The sequence below is a fragment of the Ochotona princeps genome, chromosome 23, assembly GCF_030435755.1.
Source record: "Ochotona princeps isolate mOchPri1 chromosome 23, mOchPri1.hap1, whole genome shotgun sequence".
In the NCBI taxonomy this organism is placed as follows: Eukaryota; Metazoa; Chordata; class Mammalia; order Lagomorpha; family Ochotonidae; genus Ochotona; species Ochotona princeps.
The window spans coordinates 9,688,932-9,703,787 of record NC_080854.1 but is presented as its reverse complement, the minus strand read 5'-3'; the positions used below and the strand labels follow the sequence as shown (position 1 = coordinate 9,703,787).

Sequence of the window (14,856 nt, the reverse complement as noted above, 5' to 3'; positions counted from 1 at the left end):
TGCTTGACTCAGGACAACTCCAGTTCACTCTTCAGCAGAAGTATTATCTCTCATGGGATTGAGTGATAATAGCTTTTATGATTAAAAAAAAAACAATTCTTCCTAAATTTTTGAAAACTGTAGATGTCAGCATTATGGAGTATCAAGTCTGCAGTCAAGGCATAACTGCAAAATCAAATATTTAGAAGCTTCAATAATTCATTCTCACACTGCCTGTTACCGTAACGTAGGGAGTTGAAGAAAACACAGGTTCCCATTTTTCCCAGGTTCCCTTTCCTTTTTATCTGATCAAAAGGCAAAGTTACAAAAAGAGAGAGGAAGAGAATGAGAGTGAGATCTTCTGTTCGTTAGTTCATTCTCCAAATGGCTGCAGAAATCAGGGTTGTGATAGACTTAAGCTGAGAGCATAGAACTTTACCCAGTTCTCTCTAACGTGTATGGAAGGAACCCAGGCCATCTCCCACTAGTTTCTCTGGTGCCTTAGCAGAGAGCTGAATGAGAAATAGAGCAGCTGGGACTCAAACCAGCAGGCATACAGGATGCTGACAGCAGAGGTCCCAACTTAAGCCACTGCATCATCATAACACAGGCCCCTCATTCTATGTTATACTGTTTTTTTAAAACAATTAAAGGTGAAGTACAAATACTGGGGAACATCGTGGGCATTAAAGAAATCAGGAAAATTATATGCTAGGAGGGTGAGTTTCCTTAAAATGTAACTGAATTACAGTAGAATTACTGTAGGAATAATGAATTACTACAATGCTTGATCAATCTCTATTTCCTTTTCTAACTTTCATAAAAAAGGAATCTAACTTTTTTCATTGTCCTTGAGACTTCAGGCCAAATGAGGGTCATCGAAAATTTATGGAATGTGGGGGTGAGAGAGAAATTTATTTTAGCGCAAAAGACTTGAAATTCCTGGATACTTTTTTTAATAATACATTTTATCAAGCCTGAAGATTCCTCATGTGCAGTGACCTCAAGAAAATAATTGTTGTACCAAAGTAATCTTACACTTCAGTTACACTTTTCATTGTTTTTCAAGTCTAATCATATCAATTACTTTGGCCATGATAATCAGGGGATATCAATGGATAAAACCCAATTAATTTGCTATGCTAAATGACTGAAGCAACGTAACAATACCCCTGCAGGTAAGGCTATCTCCCTGAAGTGACACATTCAAATTAATGGTGAAGCTAGTGCTTAGCCTAATAATTAAGATGCCTGTACCCCAGCTTGGATTTCCTGGGTTCAATTCCAAGCTCCATCGACAGACTCCAGCGTACTGCCCTTTTGGACTTAGTTAGTAGAAAGCATGGCTCGAGCAGGTGGGTTCCTGACACTTAAATGCAAGACCTAGGTTGTGTTTCCCTCTCCCAGCTGTGGTCCTATCACATTACTGGAGGCAGAAGCAGGGGGTGGGAATCTGTCAGTCCGTTTGTCTCAAACAAATAAATATACTTCCATGATTTTAAAAATTGACCAGTTTTTTTTTTTACCACATAGCATTAAAAACATGACTACGGAAGTCAGTGCTGTAGCCAAGTGGATAATTGACACTTTCTGCAATGGTAGCATCCCGTTGGAGGACTGTTAATGTCCTGGCTGCACCATTTTCAACCCAGCTTCCTGCCAATGGGCTGGGAAAAGCACCTACCACCCAACCACACTGCAGACCAGGATAAAGCTCTGTCATCAGTCTGGCCCAGTGCTGGCCATTGTGAAACATGGAGGACTGAACCGTCAGAGGGAAGCTCTCCCTGTCCTTTGCAACTCTATCAAATAAAGGAAACATTTTAAAAATTATCTTAAAATGATAAAAATGTTTATTGTGTTCATGAAAAGATTAAACTCTCTGGATCATGCATCTTTTTTGTAATTGCCATGAAAATGTCCCAATTGAAGGGAATGGGAAAGTATCAAACAACACAACTTGAGATCCTGCACTCTTGTGGGAGACCCAGAAGAGGCTCCAGGCTCCTGACTTCGGATCGGCACAGCTCCAGCTGTTGCGGCCACTTGGGGAGTTGCGGCCGCTTGGGGAGTGAATCATCGGATATAAGATCTTTTCTGTTTCTCCTCCTCTCTGTATATCTCACTTTCCAATGAATAAAAATAAATCTTAAAAAAAATAGACACTGGAAGATTGGCACAGCATTTTTATGAGTGTGGTAAGGCTAAAACATGAGATTTACGCATGACCACGTGAGGAGTCAAATGAAGAGAAGTACAAACATGTGAAAAACACATACTGTACAGATTAATTGTACAGTACTTGTACACAGTCTAGTTTTTTAGGTTTTACCTTCAACCTAGTCTTCTTCCTTTGTAAGATGAGATGTGAAGCCACACCTGTAATGCCAGCATCCCATATAGAGCACTAGTTCAGGTTCTGGCTGCTCCACTTCTGAACCAGTCCCCTGCTAATGCAGTTGAGAAAGCAAGAGAAAATGGCCCAAGTATATGGATCCCTTCGACCCATGCAGGAGACCCTTATGGAGTCCATGTCTCCTGGCGTTGGCCTGGTGCGGCCCTTGGCCATTGCAACTAATGGGGAATGAGCCAGAGGACGGAAGGTCTCAATCTCTGACTCTGTCACTGCTTTTCAAAAAGATAAAATAAATGGGTTTGTAAAAGTGATTTTACGCATTTGTAAACTGGCAATTTCCTTAGGGAATTGCAGCCATAAACTTTTCACAAAGTATCAGTGATGTCACCATTCTTCCACCCAAGCTGAACCGTACATTCAGTATTCATTCTAGCTTCAATGTCAGCAGAATTCATGTTGCTTTGGTAAACACTCCTTAGAAATTAATGCTTAATCCTTCTTAATGACCCAAGCTACATTTTGCTCAGACATGTTCAGAGGTAGATCATACAAATCAAAAACCAAATAGTATTTGTCTCTATCGCAGTAGAAACGTAAATGGTTTCAGGTTAACACTGAATTAGTAATTCTTTATTCTACACACTGTGTTCTCCCTGAAGCATCCTCTTCCAGGTAGAAAGAAGGCTTCCTTCCCAGGAGTCAGTGTGGAAGGAAAATCTCATTGTCCCAACATGAATATCCAGGGGGAAACAAAAAAGCTGAACATGTCAAGGCATTCATTCTCAACAACTTACAGACTTTGCAACATGAATCAATCTGCCATTATTGCTTCAATCTGGTCAAGCGAAGAAGCTCTTGAATTGGTTTGGAGTAAGATGAAGCCATCCTTTGAAGCATTTTGTGGAAATGAATGCATAATTTAAGTATGAGAGATTATAGGCTTTTCCTAAAATGCATATGCATGCTAATCTTAACAAATTTAAGTGCAGTGTATGAAAAATATATATATATATGTCAGTATCCCAAAATCACGTTGCTTAAACTTTAGAGAAAAGGATATATAACTACAGAGTTCACTAACTCATTGGGAGAGTCCCCGGCCTCCACACCAAAGTTATTGTACCTTTGAAGAGGCTTTCATTCAATGTAATTGCTTTTCATCTTTCAGGCTACTCAATATTCCGCTACTCTATTCTCTTTTCTAATCTGCATAATGGCTCTCATAAGCCTTTCCCTTGCATTGCCAGCTTCTTTATTCCTCTCTCCGTTGATTATAGATGGCTACACCCTCTACTTTGAAGAATAAACTAGAGATCTTATGACATGAGTTCTGTAAACATTTTACTCCTCCATCTCCACATTTATAGATTGCTTTTCCATTTGATCTTTTCTCCTTTCTACTTCTTAAAGAATGTAGTACTTTCCCCCCAAGAAGCATCTCTTTACTGTAGCTGATGATAAGATGCAGGGGGATGGGGGGGCGGGGGAGTCAGTCTTCAAAAGATCACGAGAAACACACATTATGAACAATCACTGCCAAATTGTTTTGGAGCCAAAATAAACTACTAGCTTGTCATCACATGTCTGAAGAGGATTTAGTTTGAGACACTAAGAATGGTTAGGTTGTAAATAGTTGGTATCGTTGCTTACAAAAATATTTTGAGGGGCCTGGTGTGATAACCAAGTGGCTAAACCCCTGCCTTGCATGCACCAGGATCCCATACAGGTGCTGAATCATATTCTGTTTGCTCCACTTCTCATCCTGCTCTCTGCCTGTGCTCTGGGAAAGCAGCTCAAAGCCTTGGGACTCCGCACCAGCATGGGAGACCTGGAAGAAATTTCTGGCTTCAGATAGGCTTAGCTCTGACAGTTGCAGCCAGTTGGGGAGTGAACCAATGGATGGAAGATCTTTCTCTCTGTCTCTCCTCTCCGTAAATCTGACTTTCCAATAAAAATAATAAAATAAATATGTTTTAAAAAGTATTTTGAACTGCATGGAGATTATATTGAGAAATAAATTTTTGTATTTTCCATTTATCTTTCAATTCTATTTTCCAGGAGTCCTTTGAAGGACCATGATATTTCTGTCATTATCCACATCTCCATCTTGAACTCTTTTTTCCCCTTGCACTTTCAGTTTTTTTCTTTTGAGACTTTGCTCAGCCTCACTGCTCTCAGTTCATAGCAACTCCCCTGGAAGCTTCATTCTCGCTGAAGCAGTCTCAATTCTTTCACTCTGCTCCAGCCATCAACATTCTTTTTGTTGTTGTTAAATCTATGTATTTCTTAGAAAGTCAGTTACAGAAACAGGCTTCCATCCACTGGTTTACTGCCCAAATGACTGCAACAAGCAAGGTGGGGCTAAAGCTAGGAACCAGGAGTTTCTTCCAGGTCTTCCACATGGGTGGGAAGGGTGTATACACTTCGGCCATCTTCTGTTGCTTTTCCAGGCCATTCATAGGGAGCTGGATCAAAACAGGAGGAGCTGGAAATTGACCCAGCACCAATGACATTATCCATTAGTGACTTTACCCAACTGACCACAGTGCTGCTCCCCGCCCCCTTGTCATCAAGCTTCTACACAGGCACCTGCACTTGCTCAATCCACTGTCAATCCACTCCTCCACCGCTGAGTATCCAATCCCACTACTTTAGACATTTTACCCAATTGTCATCCAAAGACCTAGCTACTACAGAAGGTAGTTGGTCTTGTAATTTCTCCTGATCCTCCTCTACTTCTGCTCTTTATCCCTAACCCTTCTAACTACTGTCTTGTTCCTTTTCCCTGCATCCTGTAAGGCCACCTTCATTAGTTTTTCTCTGCCATATTGTCTCTTAGTATTTTATTTTTCATGTCGACATGATAATTTATTTCCTCATTCAGAGTCAAAACTGAACATTCTGTTTGATTCAAGAATTGAATATTCTCCACTAACTGTCCTTCAATGCACAAACACACACACAAACATATACATATATACATACATACACACATGCATTTGCATATACACAAACACACACATATGCACACATGCACACAAATACATATGTACACACACACACACATACACAGGCAAGCAGATTTCTGTGAATCTCAAGCCTCTTGCCTCTAAAACTTGGACCAATGTCTTTGTTCTGACGCCACTCCTTTGACCTAGGCTGTTTTGCTCCTGTGGAGTTTGACGAACACTTCCCTGCAGTCATTTCATTAGGCAAGTATTCAAGAACAGTAATCAGATTGCATTGAAAACAAGGAACACGACCAGGCCAAACCCTGCCAAGGAGATTGCCATTCCTTTACTGAGCCATGATTTGACATGCCTCAATCCTGCAAATGTTATTCAACCTGCTATTTTCCCTACCCTTGCTTTGGGTGGGAAATAATACCCCTGCAGCACTCTGTAGATGTGATAAGGTTGTTACATATCTAATGCTACCACAATGCCCTAAATGCTAGACCTCCACTACCTTAGGGAACAAGAGCTTTGAATATGTGCCACAGTTGCTCAAAGAGTGTTTTCATGTAGGTGCAGATGATTAAATCAAGGTTCTGTGTGCTGAGCCTGTGAAATTGGGATGAAAATAACATGAACACAGGGCTTCTCAGGAAAGGAAAATGTTTAACCCAGATGACACATGAGCATCATTCACACAACTTAGAAACTGGTAACCAAGAACTACAAGCTGTAAAAATGAGTAAAGCCCAACTTCATTTCTCAAACCCCATTTGGATCTGTTGCAATATCCCGATGAGATGTTTGGACAGCAAGTACAGTAGGAGACCTAATGGCCCATGAAACCTAATTCCTGTAAGAGGGCTGTGATCTCCTAGTTTTTGATATGATGTCGTGAGAAGATGGCGAATGTTATTAGACAAATGTCCGATTCACAGGAGAAAAGTAGCGAGACTGAGACTACGTGGAGGGAATGAGCTAATGCTGCTTATGTGATCTGCAAATCTGCCTGTCAGCCTTACTCACTGTCTGAGCTGTGCCATGTCTTAAATGATATTCAAGTCCATCTTACATGTTCTGTGTTTGCCTTTAGCAATTCCTCTTTAGAATATGGCTTCATTTGGGCAAAGCCTCAAAAGGATCTCTCAAATGACCTGGCAAACAAGTGCTAACTTCTACGCGTGCATCAGTTGAGATACATTAAAGAAAGCCTTGCAATATCTCAAGGATTTTTCAGAGTCAAGAGCTCCTTCAAATATCAGGAAATAGTCATTTCAGTTGGGTAGCTAAAACTCAGTCCCAAATGGATTCAAGCTAATGTTTTAACAGTTATGATTCCATTAAAAATATAATTTGTACTTTTCTGAGAAAACATATAGTATGGAGAAATCTAGGTTTCTTATTGAGAGTGACAGTGTATTCTACTCAATGATACTATTCATTTTCAGCCTAATGGATGCTTTTCATTATTCTTTCTGGGTTTGCAGAGAGTGTTAAACAAAAAAACAGTCTTTAAAAATGGGTTTATTACATTATCAGCCCAGCAGTAACTCCCACTTGCTTTTCTCAGCAGTTCCCTCCTCTCTCTGTCCGTACTTTCACTTACATATCACTGGCAATGGAGGAGTTCCGGGACATGGACTTTGGAGAGAGGTCATAGTCGCTGTCGGATCGATACAGGAAGGACTCCCGGCGTTGGCTGTGGACAAAATTTGCTTGGAGAATGAGCCCAGATCCTGGGCTGGTCATGGGATCCAAGGGACTCCGTCCCGTAGATGTGCCATTGTCCACATCAAAGCTGTGAATGAAACACAGGGAATTACATTGCTATGAATGCTCGCAGTTTCCTATTTCAGCAAAGGTTCAGATTAAGTTTAGGAATTGGTACATAGACAATTTACAGCTGGTTCTGGATGTGAAAAAAAAAAACCACAAAAGATTAAAGAAAGATAATACTGAAGTACACAAAAATGAGAAGACAAATGGACCTTCACACACTTCCTGTTCTAACTACTACCAACTGGGCAGAAGTATGAGGGTCTTTCCAAAAACCTGTCGAAAATGTTTATGTTCCATTTTCCACAAACTTTTTGAGGTTTGTTCAGAAAGCATAGGCCCTTCTTTAAAAATGAACTTCAGTTATAAAAAGGAACCATTATACATAATCAGCTCTTGTAAGTACAGAATTTCTTTTTGGCAAATAACAAATGCGTAGCAATTCATTCAATATCTAAGTTCAATTTATTCTGTGTCTAAAGTCGTCACTGCCCTACAGGGAGGCCTCCCTCACTCCATCACATATACCTCTTCATCAATATCTATGGTTTCCACCTCCAGTATAATAAACTTAGGGTCCTCTCAACCTAGTTTTTATGTTAATCTCTTGAACCCATTTCCTGCCCTGCACCAAGTGATTCTTCTTACAATGCGAGCCTGAATATGTCATTCTCTAGTTTAAGCTCCCTCAGTAACTCACTTTAACCCTCAGGATAGAGTACTTTTTTTTTTATCCTCAACTTGCACCTGTCTTCCATGAGGTCCATCACACTCCACTGTATCTATGTAACTGTGTCACATAATACAATGTAATTAATGAAGTTAAATAATAAAAAAAAAAAGAGAGAAACAATCAACAAAGTAAAACGGCAACCCACAGAATAGGAGAAGATCTTCGCACACGACATAGATGATGGAGGGCTAATCTCCAGAATATACAAAGAGCTACAAAACAACCAAAATGTCAAAACAAACAAGCCACTCAAGAAATGGGCACGAGAAATGGGCAAACACTTCACAAAGGAACAAACCCAAATGGCAAATAAACATATGAAAAAATGCTCAAATTCCCTGGCAATAAGGGAAATCCAAATTAAAACATCAATGAGGTACCACCTAACGCCAGTAAGACTGGCCCACATGAATAAAAGCACCAACAACACTTGTTGGCGAGGTTGCGGAGAAAAGGGAACCCTACTCCACTGCTGGTGGGGCTGCAGGCTGGTACAGCCTCTGTGGAAATCAGTATGGAGAATATTCAAACAACTCAAATTCAACATACCGTATGATCCAGCAATAGCACTCCTAGGAATATATCCAGAACAATTGTTTTATGAGAAACCAACATGCACTCCTATGCTCATAGCAGCACAATCAGTAATTGCAAAAACATGGAAGCAACCAAAATGCCCATCAACAGAGGATTGGATAAGAAAGCTATGGTTCATCTACTTCATGGAATACTACTCAGCTATTAAAAAAAAAAATGCAGTTCTTTGTGGCCAAATGGGCCAAACTGGAAACCATAATGCTAAGGGAAATGAGCCAATCCCAAAAGGTTAAATACCACATGTTTGCCTTAATTTAAGATGATATGATGTTATGTATAACATGTTATGTTATGAATGTTATATGTTGTGTATAAACTAAAATTGAAGTGTAGGTGAGGTGGTCACAGAAGGTGGCTGGGAACTCGCATTTACTTTTAACATATTGGTTACTCATTACTATGTCAATTAATTCCATAATGATGTAAATTTTTGCTGATGGTATGTTGGAGCTTTCAATTGACTGGGATGATACTCTGCTGGCTCTGTCTTCAGACCAGAGAGGGTATACCTAAGAAGCCGTTGAACTTGACTGGACAATAAGATGCTGGACTCTATGTTTGGTATACGCTTGCAATGGGGGAATCTCAACTGAACTTGAGCTGTGGTTATGCAACAAGGTGGAGGAATCCACCATGGTGGGAGGGTTTGGGGAGGGGTGGGGAGAACCCAAGTACCTATGTAACTGTGTCACATAATACACTGTAATTAATGAAGTAAAAATAATAAATAATAATAAAATAATTTCTATCCCCTATCATTGTCTGTCACTGAGTAAGCACCCTCACCCCCCAGCCTACTCCCCATATTCAACCTCTCTCTTCCCCAGCTGATTCAGGTGCATCCTAGGAGACATAGCCTACCCCCAAAGGATGCTCTTGGCCTCACTAGGACTTTATGCAATGCTCACGAAACACTGTCAGGCTACCTCTTCATAAAATCCACAATGAATGGAAAGCTATAGTTACGCATTCTCCACTTCAAGATAGCGAAATTTGGAAAGGGAGACTCGGAACATTCTTAGCAGCTCACATGGAACTTCAAATATCTTTACGAAGTGGTGCGAGAGAACAAGAAATGATAAAAAGGCACTGTGCTTGATAGTACCACTTTTAGAGTTGAGAATAAAAGAAAACACAAATGCCTAGTTCTTAATGTCTTTGTTGTAGTTTAAATAAACTTTTCATAGAAAGTCTTCCTAGTGAATTATCAACCAGTATTAACTTAAAGACTTATCTGTTCGTAGGAGAAGATGTTGAAAGTGCAAGATCGCCTGGCAGGTATGTGGTTTAGAAAGACAATTGTTGAATGAAGAAATGAACAAATGGATTCAAGTGTGGTTATCACAGACACTTTACCAGTCAGAACCTTTGATCAAACTATTAACCAGAGAATTTAAAAAATTCTTAGATTTTTGTTGAATTTATTAGTCAACAGCATTAGGACCCAAAGATTGGAAGTCAGAGTGGAAGGTGGGACTTTGATGTTCCATTGGTCAGTTACGAACCCATGACATTGAACACTGACTCTGAATAAACCCCTGGAGAGAAAACAAAGACTTAGCACCCAGCTTGGCCAGTCACTCACAATATGTTAAATTTCAAATGATATATAATTGTGTCACCTCACAGTGTATTTATTACTCCTAGAAAGACCATAAAGGATCTCCTTTTTTTAACGTCCATTTCACAGACAAGGATACCTGATCCTAGAAAAGGCAATTGACCAAAGTCGCTGAGCTGACTGACTTTAATCATCCAATGATTCTGAACTCCTCTGGGCTCTGCTGCATAATTATACAAACCACACATGCAAGGTTCATTCAAATGCTTACAGAAAGAGCGAATTAAAAGATAAGGTTTTGTGTGAAAACTTGACCTATAGATACAGTTTTTGATAACACACATTTCCATGAACTTTTTGAATACCCCAGCTCTATGTTGGCTAGTATGACAAAGGTCCCTGCTTCCCTGGGCAGCATAGGCACTGTGGGTGCAGGACTTGGGCAGTCTTGAAGAAGGCTGGAAGGGTAACAGGTCCTCTATCTAATAGGCTTGTTAGAGCTCTCAGGCAAGCTCTTCTGGGAAACACTTAAAAAGCATTGATTGACTATCTGTTATGGGCACACTGAGATACAAGAAGAAAGGAGATAAGATTAATTTGGGCTGAGAATTTCTCATAGTGATATTATTGCAAGATTCTAAAAGGCATTCGGTACATAGCTAGAAAACATTAAAGACTTGATAATGGGGCAACATCGGAGTGGAGTTCTCTTTCAAAGGACACTGATAATTCGTCAGCACAAGGATGTGAAAATGTGTGCTTATATTAAGATTACATTGATTTCCCTTCAATGTGACTTTTACTGTGAAACAGGAAACAATTGCCCCTTACAAAGCACAAACAGAAACATTTCAGCTCCAAGAGTTATTCTTAGTTTTCCTGAGTTAAATTATGTAAGTACCAAATAATAATCAGTATATTTTTAAAAAATTATTTTCATTTCCAGTTGAATTATGCAAGTCTTAACTTACAAAGACTATATGCTATATGTTTTGTAACAAATGTTGCTAGCTATTTTAAAAATTAAACATTTTAGCCTCAGTATTATTTATCTGGATAGTCCAGGGAATATTTTTTTCTTTGTAGATTGTAATGTAACAATATGTCCACTAGATGGAGATCACTTTCTTTAATAAGGAAAATCTACTTTTTTTTTTTTTTTTTTGAGATTTATTAGTTTTTATTGCAAAGTCAAATATATATCTGTAGAGGAGGAGGGATGGAGAGGAAGATCTTCTGTCCCTTGATTCACTCCCCAAGTGACCACAATGTCCGGAGCTGGGCTGATCCAAAGCCAGGAGCCACGAGCCTCCTCTGGGTCTCCCAAGTAGGTGTAGGCTCCCAAGGCTTTGGGCCATTCTTGACTGCTTTCCCAGACCACAAACAGGGAGCTGGATGGGAAGGAGGGGAGCCGGGATTTCAACAGGTACCCACATGGGATACCAGCACGTTCAAGGTTAGGATTTTAGCCACTAGGCTACCACACCAGGCCTCAAAATCTACTTTTTTTTATATATAAAAAAGAAAACTTATTTTAAAGGAAAATTTATTGTTTATTGCAGATTTATGAACACAGCCTCTTAAGTACCATCCAAAAATAAAACCTCACCTTCCGTAAGGAGCAATTGCCAATACTGATAAAATCACACTAATTTGAGAAATAATAGGATCAGTGTTACAGACTAGGAAATAAAACATAAAACTAGTCACTGATGCTTTATTAGGCTTTTACTGTGGAAAAAAAACACAAGAAGGTTTGATTGAATTTCATAATGAATCACTGACTATTATACTGAGGCAAGATAAATGGGTACCGACAACAGTCTAAGTTTGAACGTAAGGACACTTAGTAAAATGGAAACTAACGCAGATGAGTTTAGATCCCTTCTTAGAAAACTCCCAAATGGGTGCAAGGACCCAAGCACTGGAACTATCCTCCACTGCCTCCCCAAGCTGAAGTAGAACAGCTGGGACCTAAACCAGTGCCCATGTGGGATTCCAGCACTGCATGCAGAGGCCCAGCCCACTACGCCCCACAGTTACTGTGTTGTAAAGTGACCTGCCTGTGAGTATCAACGCTATACCAAGGTTTCCATTTAAGAAAAGCACAGTGTAGGAAAAATCAATGCTTACAGAATTAAGTTGGATCTGAAAAGGAGAGGCACAGACAACAGTGTATGACAGGTGTCACAGAAACGTTGATATAAGAACGTGGAGTGGAAGAGGTGTTAAGGTCGGGATTGGGGCTTATCTGGGATGCAGATCCATTTTCAGTGATCGGCGCTTCTTGCTGAGTCAGATTGCCCTAGCCATATTTTTGCTCACACATGCCTTTTCTCAGTTTACTATTTAAGACGTGGATTTTTCAATGGACAATGATCATCTAATGGGGCACAGTGTGACATTTCCACCTAGGGAAACAATCAGTACTGACCAATCAGGGTCACCCAGGACTTCTCCTCTCAGTCATTACGTTACGATTTGAACCCCAGCACTCCTCTCTTGTACTCATTCAGAAAATAAGTAACAGCTTACTGTGAACTGCGTCACCCCACTGGGCTGGGCAGCAGTAGGAACTTTTTCTTTCCTCTAACTGCGATTTGGAGGCCATTATCCAACCCGCCCTGTCGTTTGCTGCCCGGCTCAGCCGCTCCTTGCTGCCATTCTATATAAATTGAATTGTTTTGGTGTGCACATAATAAGAAAAATATGTGGTATTTCTCTTTTTCTGCTTACATCCTTCTAAACATTAAAAAAAATTGCATTTGTTTTAAATGCAGAGAGGATGTGAGGGAAGGAGAAATGGGAGAAGAGAGAATTATTTTTTAAGGTTTTCCACCCATTGGTTTACTACAATAGCTAAAGTCGGATCAGACAGAATCCAGGGTCTCAAAATTTCATCTGGGTCTCCGTTGCAAGAGGCAGGAATTCATTCGCTGGAGCCATCACTTGCTGCCTGCAGCGGGAGACACTGGGAGAAGGGGGTTGCAGCAGTGGTGGCCATGAACTCTGATATGGGATGCACTTTGGGATAACTAGCATCTTAATTCCCACAGCACATGTCCATGATTCTCCCGTGTCCTGTGTTTTGGGTCAATTCAATGGATCACTGCTTCACAGAACATGAAGCCATTAGAAAAAAAATAACTTCTGGCATCTGAATTAAGGGGTATAAATGTCATTTAACCCAAACTGCATTACTTAGGCAATCATAAAAATATGTTTTGGACAAGTATGCAGATAGAAAGATATGCATGTTTAAAAAAAAATAGTCTATCATACCAAAGTAGGGTGGCAGACAAGTGTCCAGCGAAAGTGGAGTGACAGAAGCCGTCAACAGTGAATGAATAAGGAATGTGTGTGAAACAGAAAATTCAATCTTTGCCTTGATTTCAGAGCTGATGCTAAAGGATAATGAGGATGTACAAATATGAACTTTTATGTGGCCGGACCTAACTGAGACAGGCTGGTGATGCTTTTTTGGAAGGCTAAGCTACAGGGTCAGCAGCAGCTCACGGTAAACTGAATGACACGCGGCACCCGGACAGCTCAGGCGAGTGAGCTGGAAGGCTGTTCATCTTTCAGTTTACTTTCAAATTCTGTCGTTTGTTAAAATAAAAAGCACTATTTAGAAAAAAAAAAACAACAGTAGAAAACCAAAAAGTAGAAAATAAATAAACAAGACAAAGGTGGGGGGGACTCCCCTGCACCCCTCCCCCCTCCAAAAGGCTTAGTCAAATCTTGCAAATGTTAGAACACGAGAAGGGTTAGTGCTGGCTGAAAAAGACAGTATACTGTTACTCGCTATTATAAATTATTTGAAAATTAGACTGCTCACTACTTAGTTACTTGTCTTTCTGAGAGGCTAAGAACACACAGAAGGCTTCAATGAACATAGCTCCCGATCACAAATGTATCAAGAATTTAAGTCACGGTATTCGTAACAGAACAAAAGAAGTTATTTCAGAGTAGCTTTAGAACTAGATGCTGGTTCCAAAGAGGCCAGTTGTAAATTTTTCAAACACATTCTTCTGCAAACACTCTGACACGATGGATTCTGTCTTGACTCACTGCCAACTAGGTGGAGCCCAAGCCTAAGGTTAGCAGAAGCTGGGGAAAGGGAAGAAGCGATTGGGGAGAAGTCTTAAGTACGGCAGTGATCGCTACAATAATTACGACAAGCTTCCTGCGTGTGGGCGTTGTGCTTTGGATACATAATCTCACTCAATCTGCACAATCACCCTTGAAATCAGGCGCTGTGTTTTCCATTTTATCAATGAGGATTCTGAACAGTAGCACAGTGGCTCCCTGCTCAGTATTATGTTCAAGGCCATAAAGCTAGCAACCAGGTATTAAACTGCAGCTGTCTGATTTTAGAGCCCTGGAGAATGGACAATGTGTTCATATCCCTGTTACAAAGTGTTCCATTAACTATTAAAAAAAAAATCAAGAAAATCTCTGAGCTTCTTTATGGGGGGGGGCGGGGATATTCAGTAGAAACTGTCTGAAATTTTGAACTCATGCATGCTAAGGCTAATTCTGGCACTAAGTTTCCACATGATCCCAGTTGGCTCAATCTGCTGACTTTTCTAAGCTGGACCACAGTGTAAAAGTTTCTCTGCTATAAAACATTTGGTGGGCTACTTTCTAGGGCTTGAAACCCCATTTGAAATGAAGGGCAGACATGGTGGGTTTGTGAGAGGTTTTAGCAAATAGAACCAAAGGAGATCACTCCACTGTTCCATGTGCAATTCAAAGACATACAATTCTTTTTTTTAAGACTTAAATTTTTTTTAAAAAATTGGAAAGTCAGACAGAGACAGAGAAGAAGATCTTCCATCCATTGATTCAATCCCCAAGCGGCCACAATGGCTAGAGCTCCGGCGATCTGAAGCCAGGA

At 40.2% G+C, this 14,856-nt stretch overlaps 1 protein-coding gene across 4 annotated transcripts in view; it reads right to left on the bottom strand.

Moving 5' to 3' along the window:
• The window catches only part of PDE4D (phosphodiesterase 4D), a 691,343-nt gene that overhangs the window by 208,971 nt on the left and 467,516 nt on the right, over nt 1-14,856 (bottom strand). For all 4 annotated transcript variants that reach the window (XM_004583718.3, XM_004583722.3, XM_004583720.4 and 1 more), the window contains exon 2: nt 6,896-7,087. In XM_004583718.3, the coding sequence (XP_004583775.1) occupies nt 6,896-7,087 (192 nt within the window). The remainder of the gene's footprint in view (nt 1-6,895; nt 7,088-14,856) is intronic.